The sequence below is a fragment of the Chelmon rostratus genome, chromosome 17, assembly GCF_017976325.1.
Source record: "Chelmon rostratus isolate fCheRos1 chromosome 17, fCheRos1.pri, whole genome shotgun sequence".
NCBI lineage: Eukaryota > Metazoa > Chordata > Actinopteri > Chaetodontiformes > Chaetodontidae > Chelmon > Chelmon rostratus.
This window is the reverse complement of record NC_055674.1, coordinates 4,219,736-4,240,365: the sequence shown is the minus strand read 5'-3', so window position 1 is coordinate 4,240,365 and position 20,630 is coordinate 4,219,736. Positions and strand designations below refer to the sequence as shown.

The 20,630-nt window shown below is 44.9% G+C and overlaps 1 protein-coding gene across 1 annotated transcript; it reads left to right on the top strand.

The window, feature by feature from the left end:
* Positions 1 to 2,809: 2,809 nt before the first annotated feature.
* LOC121621304 (neurexophilin-1) lies at positions 2,810 to 18,153 on the top strand. Its single transcript, XM_041957721.1, has 2 exons — positions 2,810 to 2,866; positions 17,380 to 18,153. Exons 1-2 carry the CDS (start codon positions 2,810 to 2,812, stop codon positions 18,151 to 18,153), a joined length of 831 nt encoding a protein of 276 aa, XP_041813655.1.
* Positions 18,154 to 20,630: the final 2,477 nt, after the last annotated feature.

Sequence of the window (20,630 nt, the reverse complement as noted above, 5' to 3'; positions counted from 1 at the left end):
ATGTGGAACTCATTGATTTGCATGTGCAATGTTGGTTATTCACTTGGAAAAAGTCTGCTCAGATGTGAATGAAAGTGTGTGTCAAGTGCTCAGAAAGTCAACCCTGGAGCCATTGATTCGCTCTGTCATTTCCCTGCAGGAAAGTCTCAAGGCCTCGTGGACTCAGAGGCGTTTATTGGAGCAGACGTCGGGCTGGATTACTAAATTAGCTAAGAAATAGTGACAGGCACAGTCTGCCAAAAAAAAAATGATTCTGCTGTTTTAAATGTAAATAATAAATTCTTTTACATGTGAATATGTAATGGTGTGAGCACCACAAACAAAACATGATCCACTTCCTTTTGTCCTTTGCAATCTCAATTACAGGTATCTGAAAAGCAAAACTATCTGCACAGTTGAATACAGCAGCACTTGACATGACAGAACTTCTTTATTTGGTGAAGTCACCCTTTAAATGACCTCCACCACCCATCAGTGCCACCAATAATTCAGCTTTGCCTCCCTCCTGCGGGTGCAGGAGAGACAAACGCCACTAGAGGGCAGCCGATGCTCATGTATAAACCCAGCAGTCCGGGTCTCTGACATCTCACCAGGCTGTCTGTTGCCTGCAGCTCTTCATTCAAACAGAATTATACTGTGAAATAGGATTACGTGTCAAGCAATGCAATGATTGAGCACAATTGTTGGAGTTTGGCAGGAGAGCGGAATAAAAAGAAAATATACAAACACGCATTCCTATTTGTCATGCTGATGCGAGTTGTCTGTGAAACAACATTAAGATAAGTCGATCCTGGGTGTCAAATGATGGGTATCTAAGCATCCACACTGCTTTTTTTCCCAAGTGAGTAAAAAATAGCAGCCGGTTGTTTGACTGTTCCCCAGAGAGTATACAGACTGAGTTATGGCCCTATAATTATGTGCAGGAGTGAAAGTGTGCGTATGAATGAACGTGCTCCGTTTTAAAAGGCGTTTTATTATGTTTGCTGTTTCTTCAGATTGTGGGCCGGGGAGCGGATCTCCCTTTATAGGTTGCTGTTTCCTCTCCCAGAGAGCTCCCCGATACCCTGGGCAACTGAAGAGGCCGGCTGGAGTTATACAGAGACACGTTCATCGTCTGAAATAATCTAATAAAAAAAAAGGAGGAGAGAGAGAGATCAAGCAACCTCCTAAGTCGATGAGCTCATTCACATCTTTCATCAGCATCTCCTGCATCATAATGAGCAGTGAATTTGTATGTGTGCGCGGTCAGATCGGTGGAAGACAGCATGAAGACTTCCCTGCGCCCATGCGCTTTGATGTCCCAGTCGCACTGGATTGACTCGGCCTCCCCTCCCTTGCTGACCCCTCAGCTGTGACCTTGCTCCTGCAGGGCTCCGGTCCCTCAGCATGAGGCCCGTCGAGCCAATTAACCCCAGAGCTGAGATCAATTAACCCTTTTAGCAGATAACAGCACATGCATTATTAGCAGGTGCGGAGAAACCCACCGGATCAAAAGCTTTAAAACGGTTTGATCCGAGACAAAATAAGGCTGATGGGAAAGGATCTGACCCGGGGATGGAAAGATGCAGACCAGGTTTTCCCCTGTGCTGCAGGGAAAGAAGAGCGAGTGGAAAGAATAGATGGACAGAGAGAGGGGGGGGGGGGGGGGGGGGGGAAGCTCATCTATGAGTCTAATTAAGCAGAAATGGAGCCGTCGGGAGCCAGGGGACCTGCGTAGTGATATCTTGCATTTCAGTCCATTAACCTGCTCCTAATGAACTGTGCGTTATTGGGGAAAGTCTTTATTAATCACACCCCGCTGGAGTGACGGTCACTGGTGTCCGTCAATACTCCTCAGCAGGGCTCCGGATGGCCGGCTGGCCTGCTGGGGAGGGCGAACAATGTGACTGTAACGCGTTGATGTGACTTGAGGCTTTCCGTCGCCGCAAACCTCAGCTTGAACATCCTCAGTCACCGTGTGACACCGGAGTTTTGCGCTGTGACAAGCACACCGTCTTTCCCAATCAGTGATTTCCACCCACCTGCAGCGATGATGGCGTTTAATGACAGGTTTGGTGATGAGAAATGGCCAAAATGTTGTCAGCGGATTGTTTGAGAGACGGGGACACTCACACAAGTGGAACAGATGTTTATTGTTGTGCAGCCACTGATTATTTGTTTTAATTGCTTTTATGTGTGTGCAGAATGAACTGAGTGGATGGCTGAGAGAGGGAGTTGCAGGATAGGATAGGTGGAGGGAGATAGAGATAAGGGAGGGGGTGAAAGAGAGGGAAAGGGGGGAGAGAGAGGCACACACAGAGAGGGAGAGGGAGCAGAAACTGTTAAAACGTGCGTTCGCTCTTGCTCGTCTCAGCATCGCTCAGTTTCTGCAGGAGGCTGCAGCTCAGGATCTCCACCGATGACCAGATATGATCTACCCACTTCCCAGTCGAGCCATTTCACTCTGAGCTGGGATCTTTTTTTGTTTGCTTGTTTGTATGCATGGATGATAACAGCTCGCCGCATATTCATGGATTTCTCATACCACAACTAATTTGACTCAAAACCGGGATTGGTGGAAAAAAAGAAAAGCCAAAAAAAGGGGGGACTGAAGTGCTTCCCAGCGGTTTCTCTTTAGGTTTGAGGAAGCTGCAGTTCAGCCCGTCTTGGACATGGGACCGTGCGTCAGCCGAGAGGGATCCGGTGCCGGAGGAAGAGCATCATCCTGAAGGAGGAAAAGCCCGTGTGCGGGAGTTTTTAATTTTTCTTTCTTTTTTTTTTTTCTTTTTGCTAACGGGGAGGGGGGGAGCTGTGGGTTTTACGCGCCGGAATGATGCGTCCCAACCGCGGCTTCATCCTGCTCCTCCTCAACGGAACCGCTTGTTTGGTAAGAAAAGAACGGGAGTGGGGAAAAGTCACAGCGCAGTCTTTACGCTTCATGCTCCAAATTACCTTTGGTTATCCGTGTCCAACACCTTGTACCTGCGTCATGAGGTACGGCAAGGTGGTCTGCACCCCGTTTGCACCAAAAACTTCCAAACTCGCGAGTGTAAGTCGGCAGCAATTGTGTGGAGAAACGTGTGGAGACGGTTACTAGTAGTTGACGCGATGCTGGTTAAAATGATAAATCACCAGACGTGCACGAAGATGCAGAGATAATTCTCACCTGCTGTGCTCTGTTCGCCGCCTCCGAACGCGTTCGTGCTGATGCCTGCGTTATTCTGGAGCTAATTTTGGATTATCAAGTAAATAACATTCACTTTGACCCCGCTCGGATCCGGCGCGGCGGCTGCACTGTCGCTACTCCCAGCGGAGCGCGCCGCGCCGCCGGTGTCCATCATCACTGTGCTCCGCTGTGTGCGTGTTCGGAGCCACATCAGAGCCGTGAACATGTCATTCATTCTGCATCAGTGGATCACTTGAAAGTCTGTAGCACGTGAAAGTAGGAGTTAATTAAAGGAAATGTGAACATGTCATAAGCGTTGACTTTTCGCGACGGGCAGGTGTAACGGTCCACTTTTAGCGGAAGCAAACCAAACACTGCAAAAGCATCTTAGAAAATTATGTGAAAGCTTTCACCAGTTTGAAACTATATGCTGCACACAACTGCACACAAAAAGTGGGTTTACCCTGCAGCAGCCCACACATCTGGCTGGAAATACACACTTTAGACCGGACAACACATTTATCACATTTCTTTTTATTATTCATGTTCATTGGCTACAAACAACTGGACAGAAAGGTTGTGGGGTGAAGGCCATGTGGTCAAAGTGTGAGATTTACAGGAGGATTGAGCACTTTTTCATGGCAAAGATCGACAGAAAGATGAGACAAGCAGCTACTTTTTTTTTTGAGGACTCACACCTTCATGTCAGATGTGATTAAATGCAGAATTTAAACTGTAGGTGTTGAGATACCTTTGAACTGGGTGAAGCCTCTCATCAAACTATACACTCTCTGTTCTAATCCATATAAGTGCTAATAAATGAATACTAAAAACTTATCCATTGTATCCCCCCCACTGGCCTTTAACACCAGATGTGTGAGCTGATTCTGTAGTCTTAATGAATACTACATTACATAACCTTACACTCAGATTTGGATCAACCCACTCCTCTTACATGTACGCTTGCAGATTTATTAAAAAGCAGCCTTTAATGAGAAATCAGCTCTTGATACACATGAGAAAACTTGAACATCCTTCTGTTCGGAAACCCCCGGGCTGAGTATCGCCGGGCCCAGGAAATGAGCAAGCTCCAAAAAAAAAAGTACAGTGGAAATATTCAAGTGAGGCTGAGTGCTTGTTTGATGCCCCCGTTAGTGTCGACATCCCTTCAAGGATGACCTTGTGGCTCCCATATTAAGGTATTATTCAGGTGCTCGGAGTAAAGTAATGGCCCTTCTGGTGCTGTGAGGTTTCGCAGAAAGTGGTTGTGAAAGACTAAACACACACAGATTTATTTAGCTGAGACGGAGCAGTTTCCACAGATCTGAGAGGGAAGAGACCACACGCTGGCTTAAAATATGGGGGATGAGCGCCTTTTCAGCCGTCGTATAACTAGATACAAGAGTGTGGGATAATAGGCTTAACACTCACTGGTCTTGTCTTGGTTCTGGGAGCATTTTGTGAGCTGCAGGGCTGCAGCCTATTGTAACCCGAAAGGTCTGTGGCTAATGATAGTGAAATTAATTGGGGCTTTTTCTCCCTCTGCAGACCATGTATCTATGAAAAACGTACATGACATCCCTCAGCAGGAGATCCTGGGTAATTCATTAGCCCTGTGACATTGATAAATTAGGGAGCAATTAATAAATTAAGTAACTTTTTATTATGCAGTGGAGCCATGATTAATAATCATATAAGCCTACTATGCATTAAAATTCGATTTGGATGGTTTTGTGTTGTAATAGCGCTGCAATTCTCAGAGAGGGTTTAGGTCTCGAGGGGCCTTTTGCAAATGACTACTTATATAGACGACTATTAACACAAGGTGCCACTCCGGTTGTTGTTCGTGTGATGAACGATGTGTTTCAAATGTTAATTATTCTCTGTATTTGAATGGAGGGTTATGAATAATATAAACCATCTCAGTTGTGTAATTGACTGGTTGAGAGATTGTGTTTATTTTTGGCGGCGGTTTGAGTTATTTTTCATCTGTGATGCTCAGCAAGCTGGCTGGGTTTGTTTCAGTGAGCTAAGTGGCTAATATGCATATATCCAGAGAGAGCTGTTTAGGAGGATAGCTTGATATTTAGTGTCTTTTCACTGTCCTTGTGATTAGCGGTCAGTTGCTGCTTAAGCAGAACTGAGATGTGAAGTCGGGCTGTCAATGCCGACTAATGAAAATAGAGATAGTCAAAAAGCTTTTATTTGTCTGACCAACAAAAACCAAAGTGTTGCATTTAGGAAGCCGGAACCATCAAATATTTGGCATTTTTGCTGCTGGATTACCAAAATAGATGATCAAAATGAACTTGCTGTCAATTGACTAATTGTTTCAGTTCTTATGTGAATGTTGCAGTCTTTGAAATGATGCAATAAATCACTTAACAGATGCAGCAAATGTGTGGTGAACTGAGCTCGCACTATATGCAAAGGAAACACAGGTGCTATAGAATACGTTGACACATTGAGATTAGACAGGGCAGGTACAGAGTGGTGTAACGATAAAGCAAATGAGAGGAGGTGTATAGATAAAGGAGATGGAATGCAAAAAAAAAAAAGGGAATGAGTTAAACATCTGCATCAGAGGATTATACACCTCATCGACAGCCATCACAGATTCTTCCTTTTTCACATAAGCATCCAAGAAAACACACTTAATCCACACATAATTACAACTGCAGCAGTGTGGCTGAACCGTGCACAGCACAAGACTGACAGCCTGAATCCTTAGACCAGCCGGTGGGGCTGAGGTGAACGACAAGTGCTCTCCCCACCTCCAGCAATCTGAATTACTACTAATAGAAGAATGGGGTGCACTGGACAGGGCATTGAACTCAATGCTTCAATGAGCTGCGGACTCTCTACTACCCTGCAATTACTAATATAAGTGCATTTCTGCGCTGCCTGGCTAAAGACTTACTTCAAATAGGTACAATTTTTTTAATGTAATTATAGTTTTACTCACTGAGCTCGCCACAAGGAGACATAAATGCTCGCACTTAATACATGTGAACACCCACAAAAGAGCTTATTTACTGAGGTTTTCTGACCTTGCGCACACTGTAACCTTCATGTAGTGAAGCTCGCTGGGGATGCAGGCGCTCGGCCCTGCATACGTGCTCACATCGGGCTCACGGCTGCTCTCTCACACAAGAATTTTCTGGAAGGGATGAGCCTCAGGTAGCCTCTCTGCGGCCATGAGAGACAGGGCGGCTTTATACTCCCTCTGATTGCTTTCAGTGTAGACGCAGACACTGGCCATCATGCTTGATAGCTGAATTTCACCTCTGTAGCTCTGCAAAGAATGTCACTTCTTGCAGATTGATTTTCAGTGAGGACATTCATACCTATCCCAAGGTTTGTCTGCTGCACTCTTTTCTGTGCATGCACGTAATTTGAAAATATGAAGAAAACATGTCACTTGTATGAATTAGCATCGACAAATGAGGATCTTGTGCCTTTAAAGTACGAGTTTTCCATTTCTAAACTTTTGCCATCACCTCCATTTGACTTTGCCATCAGCAAAGAAACACGTACTTATTTAACACGGCTCGTCAATTAAAAACAAATTATGTCCTTACAGTGAAAGCTTCACAGAGCCAAAATCCCTTTCATGACAAAGAGGGATTGTGATTGGGCTGTACAGACAGCAGCACAGCAATGGCACATTTGAATGATAACGTAGCAGTACAACAGCTGAGGCAACAAAAGGCTTAAAAGTCTAAGCAAAACTGCCTGTGCTTTGCCTGGAACGCCACAAGACAGCATGGTGCAACAATGCACAAACGCACACTGTGCAAACCTGAGTATTTGTGTGTAAGATTACAATGCAGAGGCTGTCAGGCGCTAATTCTAACCAGATCAGACTCCTCTCTCCGTTTTGGCCCGTCACAAACTCTTAGATTCATGTTTCTCAGATACCTGTCGTCCTCGCAGGGTCGCTGACCTTGTCCACCCAGATACATCCCCGGCTAAGCAGAAATACCACCTTAATCCTGAGAAAACAAACAGAAAAAAACCTCTCTGTCTCATACAGCATATATTGCACGCAGACACAAATGTGAGACGGTGGCAGCAGAGTGAATACTAATTTCATTTTTTTTTTTTTTTTTGGATGTCTCGCTCCCTCGAGTCTTCCTCTTTGCCATCATTGTTGCAATCTGCATGTCAGAGCTCATAAGCTTCTACTCTCCACCTCACATCCCACACAGACGCAGGAAACACAAAACTCATTCATGATTGTCAAATTTCTATCATCAGGGAGGGCTTGGCTGCAAAGCCACAGTGGAGGCAGACAGAGGGGGTTATTGTGCTGAAGACATCTGTCCTTTACTTTCCCCCTGTGGCTGCATAACGAATCATAACAGGGTGATTTGAGGGGGACAATTATCAGGTCATGGCATCTTCATCAGCAGCGGCACAGTAATATGCATTTCCCTTGTTAACCATTTGTTTAGGGGAAGCAGCCCAACACCCTCATGTTTAAACAGCATTCAACCTGAGACATGAACTAAATCAGGTATCTAAATTAAGTTGAATTCAATATTAAGAAAACTCATTTCGTTTTATTTGGGAAACCAAGAGTATAATTGCTTTAATAGATAGTGAGTTTGAGACACTTAAACTGGGTTCCTTGGAGAAATTATACATAACAAGTTTAACTGGAAAGATATTAACGTGACTTTGTCTGAAACTGCAAAAGAAAATAAGAAACCTGCTGAATTAATGCAGACCAGAAACAAGTCATTTTACCTTGTGTATGACACAACGATGCCCGTTTGTAGAGCAGCAGCGATTCGTTTGCTAAACGGTTAGCTGGCAGCTGATTTGATTCATCGTTTCAGACATTGCTCAACACAAAATGCCAAACTTGCACTGCAGCTTCTCGAACATGAGGACTGCAGGTTTTTCTCTGTCTCATATACCAGGAAAATCAAAACAAGCAGATTCAATATTAAATATTTTAGATTAATCATTCACTTAACTGAGAAAAAACTAAATTAATTGATAGTTGTTAGATGCAGCCGTTTTATTTCCGTTTCCTCTGTTTTAAGTAAGTTTCTACATTATTATTTCAGCTTCTCAGCTTCAGCCTGCATCTTCATGACCTTTAAATTAGAATCTGGAGTTCATTTGCCTCTAATTTTATAAACTTTTACCAGAACATTTTTTAAAATGTCACATGGCTCCTCATTGCCAACAGCAGGTACCATTTTCATTGTGGCTCTACGTTCATGAACAGACTTGGTTTGCGCACGTAATTGCATGATTGTTGTTTGTCGTCCTTAAATTTGACGTGTGCTGTCGAAGGGAAGCCACATAGTAACTGGCCTCTTGGCTTTTTTGGCTCTGCCAGCACATCTGGTGCAACCAGTCAGTGATTTGTAAATTTTTAACAGGGGAGATGGCCCACTGGGTGCACCGCCCACCCCACAGCACCAATCAGCACACACCCATGTACACCACGAAAAGAATATTTTTGCAGGACGCCTTAACTGTAAACTTTCTAGTTCTACAATTGCATTTTATCCAGTATTCTTCCCACTACAATTTCCCTTTTATAACTGTGTATTGAAGTAATGACTAAATATACCTTTAAATTTGATGCAGCAGACTGGGTTCATTCAGGCAAGTTGTCCCCATGTTTCTCACAATACACTACAAGCAGGGTGGATCTGGAGTTTCATGACCCCTTTGAATTTTTTTTACCATCTAAATTCCTTGAAGCACACTCAATGAACACTGTGCGAAATAAAGAAGAGAACTCTTAAAGCTTGCTAATGAGAGAAAAAACTTGAACATCACTGAAAATCAACAGGAAATATTTGCGCCCTGAAATAACCAGCAAAGGGAGTGTGAATCTATGAATATAGAACAAGTTTGTGTTCCCTGTGAAACATCTATCTGTAGTCATGACTCCTCTAAAATATTTTGTCACAGAGGTGGTTTGGTCTGGGTGTATTTTTAACAGCACAGTTGCGTCTGAATCATCATAGGAATATTATAGACATATTATAGGGACTACTACAGGCAGCCTCTATGATCCTGTCGCTCCTCTGCAACCACACGTAGCTACTCGTCACTTTGATCGTGAAGGTGACACTGTGGGATTGAGTATATATGCTACAATGTGTTATAGAATTAAGCATGTGTCGAATACAGTTCAAAGAATATTATAGATAAAACAGGAAGCTAACAGAAGGGATTGCAATTATAAATCCCACTGCTGCTTCAGCACCAGGGTCAGCGTCGTGGATTCATCAATACACGGCACAATCAGACTGATGTTTCAGAGCTGTGGTCATGGATTCGAACCTGCACAAACCCCAGGGATGAATGAGTCAGAGAGAGTAGCATGACTAAACAGCGGGTGGGATGGCAGATTAACAAGCATTAGTTGTGCTCTGACGTTTTACATCGGTTTCTGTTTTTGTGTAATAATGAGCAAAAGGAGAAAATAATATGGAAACATGGAGAAGCCGTGGATGAGCAGTGCTGCTGCTGTTATAACGGACCACCTCTGTGGCTTCCTGCCTGTCGTGTAAAACAGCTTGAGTTATGCACAACCACAGCAAGGATGACCCCAGAGGTGCACCTCTTCCCCCCTGACCACTCGCTGAGGAAGACAGCGGGGGACCCCTCCCGTCCTTCCAGCCCACCCCCACCCCCCCAAGCTCCCAGCAGTCGCACAGACAGAGAGAAAGCATGCTCCCTGACACACTGACAGCCCTTCATGGTGAAGCGCTGAGCTGTCCTGAAGCAGAATACGATGTCTGCTCAAAACCAGCACAATTTATTGTTGTGGCATCGCTCTTTGGGAGACTGCAGGGGAGACAGAGCAAATCCTGGAAGAATATCTGTAGCTTTGTCTGCTGGTTTGGATAGTGAAGGATGGATTACACTGCACAGCTTAAAGAAAAATGACTTGTAGCCTTGGGTAGAATGAGTGGGTATAACTCCCAGAGGATCCAGATAAAGATGCGCTTGACTTTCACACGGAGGAATAACTAAGGATGGGAAAATCCATAACAGACGTTTTAATTTCAGAGAGCTTCTGCTGGAACTGACAATAGTAAAAGTTGTTTTACTGCATTGTGAAAATGTTGTGGAAAGTGTCAATATAGAATGAGATTTTCAGCGTTTCAAGATCTGTAGGTATCCAAACAATATTAGAAAAGGCGATGTGGGACCAGGGGACGTGGGTTTATTTGAAGGGGGAACACCAAGCTGTCAGTGCAGTTTAACGCTGAAGGAAACCGAAGCTTTTCTGATGCTGCAGGCTCTGAGGTTCACGCTGACCTCGTCGTGGCGTGAATGAAGCTGCTGGATACCTCGCCGGAATGAGACCGGTCGAGCAAAAGCTCATTTATATTCTCAATTCTCTCACAATCTGTAAACAGTCTGTTCTGCGTCAGTGGACATCTAGCGTGCAGTTCACCAGCGTGCTGCCCGGCGACGGTACAGTGATTTTCAGGGTCAGAGTGGTGCACATGTCCACACAGGGCCCGCTGAGGGTCTTTACGGGTGTGTCCAATTAAAGCAGCGCACATCCACAGGGATCAGGGAATTTGGCTGAACTTGAAAGGAGATCGTTTCAAGTGTAATAAATGGATAATAGGGACATTTTTCGCAGAGCACAGTGATTTCTGAATTGAACTGAGGATGTATTGCTGTAGAACATCGGAGAGCAATGGCTTGCAATTATTCCAACCTTTATTCCTCCAGGAGATGTCAGTGTGAGCAGTCATGCACTTGTCATGCACATCCATGCCACGCGTTACAATGGCCTTGTTAAGAGTGTTTTCTAGTTGCCAAAGCTTCACCGACCTAAAGCACAGAATCGATTTTTTTGTCAGTTGATTAAAAAATGACGTATAGATGACACATACAAACATTTCCGCCGCTGTAGTGAAGACGGACGACATTATATGGTGTCAAAGCGAGATTCTTTATGTGTCCAGCCATCCACCACAACTCAGCCTTTTTGATAACAGAGTATGTGCCAGCCTGCTGGAGGTCACTCGTCACTTAACACATAGGTTGTTTTATGAGTTTGAACAATGTCATTTCTCCGGTGTCGTTCTGAGACAGACTGCAGTTCGTCCCGTCCTGAAACCTGTTCTCAGGACTCATATTTCACGCCCTCACGTTTGGTTGCACGTCTTTAAGGCTGCTGCCAAACAGGAAAAAGTTCGACTTCAGCTCGAGGAGCAGATTGCTGTGTCGGTCTGGTTCCTCGCTGTGGTGTCCGAGCTCTGTGGCATATGCAAATAAATCGCGTTTTGACGGTTTGCAGTCTGCACGCAACCTGTGAAGCCAGACAGAGCTTCAAAGCAATCAGGGATGCGTTCGTGTGCACAATACAAACGCGAACACATCTGGCCCACCTCTAAATGTCGCTGACATGATGGAGTCCCGGTGCATTCTGGGTGCAACCACATCTGTGTTTAAAGTCCACTAATGAGCCGATCCTGACATTCATTGAATTTTAGTGCTACTGTGAGTGTGAATGGAGCCCATTCACACAGTTGCACACATTGCCAGCTGGGTGCTGCACAAACCATTGTCTTTTGATTTAACCACTTAGCACCTTTGCTGAAGCAATTCAGCTGCCTTGCTGAAAAGCATATTAATGGACAAGAAGGCATAATTCATTTGTTTTTTGGTTGTGAATTGGAGCTGGGACGAGCGCATGAAGTCAGAGGGCAGTGTCTAGTTGAAGCTTTTTATACCTGAGCCTCCATGAGACAATTGCAAAGTCCTTCCAGTTTTTACCAGACAGGTGTGAATACTGTAGCAGCACTTTAATCAGCTCCATCCCATCAGCCCATGCTCTGCTCCCCTCGCTCCCTGGGGAGACACTGGGGAGAAACCGTCCCCTGCCGCCCCTCTACGCCCTCCCTGCACCGCCAACTTGTCAATATCTTATAATGTAAAAATGTGATAGCCAATTCAGAGGCCGACTTCACTCTGAGCATACAAAATGAGCCCGAGTCCACCGGGACCACACAAGTGAACCTGTCCAAAATGAGCCGGCAAAGCAGGCGGAGGATGCAGAAACAGAGAACAGATCGGGAAGAGAGTTTAGAATAAAAAGATTCAGTGTAGTGAGTTTGTTCACCCACTGCAGATCTAAGCTCCAGTGACCCCCAAGAAGCCAGAGTAAATTATTCATTACGAGTCAAATGGCTTGTTTCTTGTGAAATTACCTTTCTCCCCCTCACCTCCTCTTGGATCTACACTAGCCAGAAGAATAATTAGTTATAAGGGCACAGCCATTTTCAGCCTTTAATCATGTAACAGAGAAGTCTCCTGCAGTGAGCATATTAGATCTGGAGACGGGGAGAGGAGAGAGAAAAAAATAAAAAAGAATAAAGCATTGACGAACACTTAAGAAATCTGAGCTGCCTGGGTCTTTAATTAAAAATTGATGTCATATTAGAGATGAAGATTTCAACTCAACAGCCAGAGGAAAATGGAGTGCTTATTGAACTTGTCAGCTCCCCAGGACAAGCACATGCTTTCAGCCCCGCTGGGCGGCTCAACAGGCAGATTCTCTGTGTCAATCAATCAATTAATCAATTCACACTCGACCACGCATCCATAAAAATACATTTTCAAACCACAAATCACACCAAAGACATACACACACGTCCTAGAAAGCATGTGAGGATGATCTGCAGGTCAATGCTTTTAACATGCAACACTGTGCGTTCAGTTTTGTCGTATGCTGAATATCTCTAGCTGTAGTTACTAACTGTGTCTGTCTGCAGGAGTCTGCACAGTCTTTTCCAGCTTTTTCAGAGAGTGAACCAAATCAGTGAAGACGAGGGCCATAAAATCAAAACAAAGAGCTGAAAAAGATTAAAATCAAGCTGAGGGGAGCTGCAAAGTCGTGTGATAACGCTCTGTGGGTTCATCACTTCCATTTCACATTAAACATAGTCATTTTACCCTGTTATCATAAAAAATATGGAGTGTAATGAATTAATTTTAATGAATTAATTATTTGATCCGCTCAATTTCAGTTTCCTAATGCCCAAGGTGACATTTTCACATTGCCCATTTTGTCCAGAAAACCCCAAAAATATTTAATTTACAATGATGCAACACAGGGAGACACATCACATGCTCAGACAGGAGAAGCTGGACCCAGAGACTGTTTGCAGCAAAAAAACAAAACAAAACAGGCCATTAATCAATGATCAAAATAACTTTTGATGGATTAATTACTATTTTGGCTCTAATCCCCCCATTTCTGAAATAAAAACACATGTACAGGTCTAATGAGGCTATCTGCGACCCTTGTTCATTTTCAGGAACTCGACGAGTTAAGTCTGAATGTGTAAACTCAAGTGCGAGCTGAATTTTGGAACAACATCCCCCCTCTCTGGTTGACACACTGTTCGGTCACCAGTCCGCCGCTGCCGTGAGAGCTGCGGCACAGATTTCAGTTAAGTGGCTTCCTGATCTCTGTGCTATATTATGGCAATAGTGTGCTTCTGTCACCAGGGGAGAGGGGTTAAAACGGTGTACCTGTCACTGTAACAGGCTGATTATTGCCTGTGGAGCTGGCAGGCTTGTGAGGATCGCTCCCCTCCCCACACTCCCTGCTGGGAGAGAGGCCTGGGGCCCGTGCTCACTGAGGCTGAATGACTCACAATTACCACAGCGACAGAGCCCGCAGCCACCTCCCATCCTCTCCAGCCGTTTCACTGACTCACTTAGCGCACATGACAAATGACAAAATCACCTCGAACCTCCGCCCCCTCACTAAGACCTGATTGCCCGTCGCCCACACTTTGCCTACAGTACTTAAAGCTGGGATGCATCTTGCCAAGCTTCATGAAACAAAACAAACTTGGTCTCAAAGTAACTTGTTCTGGCCTTTTGAAGCAACATTTTATTGTGTTACACTATGCAGATGGTTTAATGTGCATATTTTAGTGTGACCTAGCGAGCAGTAAACCTTTGACATGACCACTGCAACCCTGGAAGTACTCGACTGTTGCGTATTTTTCAAACTCATCAGAACGCTTCTTTAATGTTAACAACACTGGCCACTGAACAAATAGATATTATCTGTGGTGCATCATCAAAGACTGACTTCTTGGACTGTATTTTAAATATAAAAGCAAGTGAGTGGCATGAATACCCGACGCAGACAACATTAGAGCTCAGTTGTTAACAAAACAGTGTCGTGCTGTGCATGCTAAAATATGAAAAATATTCCAGTAAAATGAGGCAATGCATTAATCTTTTGCCACTGCGAAAACAACAGTGAACTCCAGGGTTTTTCTACACCATTTCAACTTGCTTACATTGCATAAGTCAAAGCTGGAAGCGTGCTGATAGTTAAATCTTGCACCTCATATACTCTGCTAGTTAAATGCAGACTGGCGAGAGAGTTGTAGCAGTATGCAGTTTTTCAGAATGGAGTGGAAAAGTAGTGATTGTTGTAATATTTAATGGTGAAAAATATGTTATGTGCTGCAGTATAATGTGTTACCGCTGTGACCTTCACCACATCTCCTAGTGTGCATATACAAGGAAACAGCATGTAAAAAGCAATGCTACAGGCCACTTATGAGCACATTTACCTGCAAAAATTAAACCACAACTGCACTTTAAGGCATCATGGTGTTTTGGACAACCGCACCGTATGTGTTCTCTCACTGCAGTGATCATTGCAGCTCTGGCTCGGTTTTCCCCTCTTTTTTCAGAGCCATATTAAGCTAATTTTAACATTTGTCTTTGACAATGATGCTGCACGCTGAATCTGACACCTCCAGCAGCGCCAGACACTTAAATCTTCTGTTCAACAATGGCACGATGCTCACTTCATCTCTCCTCCTGCAGCCTGGCCTCTCAGGCTCTCTAATGAAGGCTGTGCGAGAGAGGGAGGGATGCCTTGCTCAATATGTAAGCTACAGCAAAGCGTGCTGCAATATGTTTTTGCTCAGATATGAGCGTTGGCGCCATCTGAGAGTCAGTCTAGACGAGAGGCGGCGCTGGCAAAATGATCAGGATCTTTAAAGCGAGGGGCAGTTCCATAGAAATCAAGAGTGAAATATTTTTCAAGAACCCTAAAGGGCCTTTTTGTAGGACACTGCAGGGGCTCTTAAGTGCTATCTGGGGAGGCAGGCAGAGTGCTACCCTCTGTGCCTAGCAGCCACCAGCTCATTGAAGAAGAGAAATCAAACACAAACTAGTCCTTCAATAGGAGCCGTGGGGAGTGGTGTATTTGTCATCAAAGTCATCCCGCCTGGCCTCCACTCCCCTCTGAAAAAACAAAGACACATTTGAAAAGATGAAAATCAATATGTCTTCAGCCCCTCCAAATTTTTGTTCATTATTAATGAGTTTGGGATTCTCGAAGAAGCTATCAGAACTATCTGATTCAAGAGGAAGGAGTCCTTGTCGAGGCTGTTAGCGGCCCCTGTGGGGAGGCTGAAGGATCTGAGCAGCAGTGTAGCGTAGCAGCAGACAGGTAACTAGAGGAGAGGGCGTCTGGCCTCTAACACCCCCGTGGTAATAGGGCCAGATTAAGGGAAAAGTGGAGTCCTCTCATCTGAGTCCAAACACCAGACCACAACCACATCAGCGGGAATCCTCGCAAGGCAGTTGAAATGCGATACACGTTGTTATGAAAGGAAATACATGTTTTTAGGGAGACAGAAAATCAATATCGCTGACTGACTGCGGTGCAAGTGAACAAATCTGAGCGAGCTTGAAAAACCTGCATAAAATGGAATAAGAATGAGTCAGACTTAATAATCCTGACTAAGCCTGTATAAGGAAGCCCTGGCAGTCAAGACAGTAGATGGATCAGAGCACAGACAGCAATACATGCATTATGCATCACTGTAAAATCTCTCCGGGTAGAGCGCACACACATACACAAACGTATCCCGCCATTCGCATTTGCATCACTTATTGCTAAACGTTCAGCACAACCCAAAACTCACAAGCGACATGTGTGTGTGTGTGTGTGTGTGTGTGTTCTCCACTGCCAAATCCGAAGGACATAATAATGCTGGATCCTTCTATGGCACATTAGACAGAAGCTACCTGTTAATAGATCATTACCGTTGAATAATTACCCATTACTTCGCTCTCACATTCACACACTCTTCACAAAGCTACTGCTGAGCACAGCAGCACCATCTTATCTCCCTCAGTTCTCCTCCCCTCCCCTCGGTTGATGTTAACATCTGACAGCTTTGTGTGTGTGCCGATACAGATTTTTTCCTTTAATTAAAACACTGGGAGTCTTAATTGGACATTACACTTTATTCTTCGCCTCCCCCCCTCCCCACGCACGCTAGCCCACCTCCCCATCCTCAAACACTTTGATCCTCCGACCAAATCTTTGGAGGCAATAATAGTTTCGCCTGTGCTCAGACTCGCACCGCAGTGCTTAAGAAGCAAAAAGCTCACTTTAAAACAGGAAACACAGCTTAGTCGACTTTGAGCTGGAGTTTCTTTCTGTAAGATTTTATATAAGAACAATTCCTCCCCAGTCAGATGATCTTCAAGTACCCTTTTCTGACTTTGTTCCAGTGAAAATTAGATGCTTTGAGAGTAAAAAAAAAAAAGCGATAGCACATTGAATGATGCTTCAGCAGTGTAGAAATTAGTGATTTGTAACCGTTATCATGAATCCTTTCTGCTTTTGGCGCATCCTGACACTTCATAAAAGCATAAATCAACCCCCAACTCTGTTGTCATAGAAGCAGCTCTAGAAGGCATTTCTTAATAGCGTAGCTTTATTGTTTTACAGGATTATAGCCTTTGTAGAAAATTGTCCACCCTCACAAGTATTGATTAAACTGCCCAGGACCAGGAGCAACACGCCTTATGTGAATTCAGTTTTGGTGTGGATTTTGTGTTTGAATCTGGTCTTTGATGCCTCTGGCCTCACCGAGCCCATCACCGGTGAGTTTATGGAATTACATCGGCTGCGTTAAAACATAAAGAAGTATTGTCTCTCGCAGCAGAGGTAAACAAAAGAATGTAATAATAGCAATACCGGCAAAAATTTCAACCATTTATTTATATATATAACATTGATAGAATGTCACGGTTACTACCACTAGAGGTATGAACTGTAAATTAAGTATCGATTAAACCTTTAATTTGTTTTCTGTCCACGTTTCTTTCTACCTTGCTAATAACTGCCTTCTTTCTTTCTCTATTTTCTTCTTCGATCCCCGCCTCCGCCTCCTCCTCAGGTGGCCCTGGGTCAAGAAGACGACTCCTCCAGCCCCAAGAGCTCTTCAGACGACTCCTCCAAGACGGTGGGCCTCCTGAGCGGGCAGGCTCCCCTCTCGCCTCTGAGCCGCTGGATGCTTCACAGCAAGAGCAGAGCTGCTAACGCCACCTCTCTGGAGCTGCCCTACCGCTCCCCGGTCCCTTTCTCCAAGCAGGAGTTTTCTAAACAGGAGTTCTGGGAGATGTTGGGCAGCGACCTGCTCAAACCCGACGCCTCCAGCTCCAGGGTCAAACGACGGCCCATCGTTAAGACCGGCAAGTTCAAGAAGATGTTTGGCTGGGGAGACTTCTATTCCAACATCAAGACGGTTAGGCTTAATCTGCTGATCACCGGCAAGATTGTGGACCATGGTAACGGCACGTTCAGCGTCTACTTCCGCCACAACTCCACAGGCCAGGGCAACATCTCAGTCAGCCTGGTGCCACCCGTCAAGGCCGTGGAGTTTGACCTGGAGCGCCAGAGTGTGGTCTACCCCAAGGACTCAAAGATCTTCAACTGCCGCGTGGACTATGAGAAGGTGGACCGCAGCAAGCGCACCTCACTGTGCAACTACGACCCGTCCAAGACCTGCTTCCAGGAGCAGATTCAGAGCCACGTGTCCTGGATTTGCTCCAAGCCTTTCAAGGTCATCTGTATCTACATTTCCTTCTACAGTACGGACTACCGCCTGGTCCAGAAGGTCTGCCCGGACTACAACTATCACAACGAGATGCCCTACCTGCCCTCGGGCTAGAAGACTTGTAGGGGGGAGGAGAGGTGGGAGGGGAGAGGAAAAGGGGGGTGAGTAGGAGTGACTGCAACACATGAGGAGGAAACGAGGGCTGTGAATAGTCCTTAATGCCACTGTGGCTGCAACGCACCTGAAAAAAGCCCTCTCTGTAGCCTGACTACTGCAAGATGTAAAAACATATATGCAAAACAAAAACTACAGTATGCAGATAATGAGGCATTCGGAATGCTTAACTGCAGCATTCATTAACTGGACTGGTAGTGAAAATCAAATACCGCCAACACGCACCTTCTTACCTCAATCCAGTTTCTAAATGCCAACTTTTCGCCAGCTTTTTCTCTCCTCCATTAAGCCATTTGTGAATGTTGTCTGAATGTCCTTTTAATCACCCTTTACAGTACGGCTCCTTTGCAAAGTCACAAGGCAGCGTTTTCAGCGAAAGCGCGCATTTAAATGCTGCGATACGATTCACTGGAGAGTTGTTTATTACAAACATCATACAGTGTTTAAAACCCAACACTGGAACGGCAAAAAAAACGATAATGATTTAAAACTTACCAGAGGGAGCACAAAGCATAGTTTTTTCCTCACAAAGAGCAGATGAATGTAAAGTGTAACTAACCGCAGACTCATTCAGGTTACACTCAAAGTCTTTTTTAAAGGGCATCCCACAAAAGTCCTGTTTTCTTACTCATCTTCTCGCCCCCTGTCCGCATCCTCACATGTGAGCATCCCACCACGGCGTCGTCGGTGTGTCGCTGTGTTTACTTTTGCAGCCTGCCAAACCTAATCACGCTATATCTCTCAGTTATGTCACCTCCGTTTCAATAAAAGAGGAAAAAGAGGGAGAGAGAGAGCGAAAAAATAATAAAATTTGCAAGAAAAAGCAATTGCTCAACGAAGATTTAGGGCCAGGGCTTAAGACAAGTTCAGTGCGAGGGAAATAACTAGATTCTGCATAGAGATAGAATTGGCCCTCCACACTTAAGAGAGAGAGAGGTGGGGGAGTGAGAGAGGGAGAGGTTCAGTGAGCTGTTTTAATTAAAGTGGAGAAGGAGAGTATGCAGCTCCTTCTATTGTCCCCTCTGTATGAAAAAGATTACATTTTGTTGCCGTCAGGATTCCTGATTTCACGCCTTGATAACTTTGACTGTGAGAGGGAGATTGCTCTCTCCCGACAAATACTGTGTTCACTAAAGTCGGCCCGTTATCTTGAATAAATGAAAATATTATCATAATAATTACATATAATTTAATCTCCTTTAGAACTAATTAAGGTTTCAACGAGAGGGCAAAACGTATTCCTAAAAATCAAGTCAGCGGGTAGGAGGATAAGAGGGCGTTCATGGAGATTGTTGTGTTTTTGCGTGGAGCCGGCAGCCACAGCTCAGCCCAGAGTTAACTGCTCTCATTAAGATAAATGGCCAGTGGCTGGCCCATCTCATGTTTCTCTCACAAACAATATCAGCGCAGGGCAGCGCACAATGGAGCTATGAATTAGGTAGCCTGACATTTTGTGCGCGGAGAGGTTACCGCCGTCCTGCTTATGAGGACACAATGACTTTTCAGTTCATTAACGATCAGCATTCACAAGACAGGTGTGAAGAGCCATTAAATGGTGATATCAGATAACCGGTTTGATGCTAATGTGCTGCGATGTCAGGGATGTAGCACAGGTCTGTGCACGTGCTGCTCGGCTCGAGCCGCGCAGCGATGTCCCAGGTGGACAGTGCACCATGAGGCCGAGCTCCTGTGGGGGGTAGCATAAGGCTGGACGTGAACGCATCGCCCTGGCTGCTCTGTGTGAGAGCGGGAGTGGGAGGGAAAAGGCAGTCGCAGGGCTAAAGATAGAAACAAAGACCTGTAAATCTGCACATCAAAGCTCTGAGTTTTTAATTTACTCTTAAAGAGGGGGGTAGCTCCTCTCCATATGCTACCAAATCAACTTGTGGCCCAGAGCAAATGGCAGCAGTGCACAAGCGAGTCTGCAGGCGACAGACAGCTAAACCACCCGCTAAACCAACCAGTAACGATAAAGGCTGTTCATCTGGCGAAGCCTCCTCTCGCGTGTGATTGTTTTACCCAAACAGATATTTCATATATGCGCCGGCTTGGCTGCTTGATTCGCACACGTATCTGTCTGGCTCTTACTGTAAGTCTCTCACCATCAAGAATCCTCACAGAGGGGATTTTCCTAAAGAGGGTAGCATCAATCAGAGTGGCAACTACGAGAAAGCTTGTAGAGAGTCTGATTTCTGCCACATCACAGTAGCAGTTTTTGCAGAATTCATTTGAAAGCATACATAAAGAGTCCCAGCGGAAGATGCAATATAGATGTAGGTTTGGCAGCAACTAAAACTAAAAGCCTGATAGTCTGAGGTCCTTTTCCTGGACTGCTGGATGAGATACAAAGCTTCATGTGTGTAAAATGCATACCAACCAGCATGAATGAACCACTGCCTCTTGCTCCGTTCATCCAT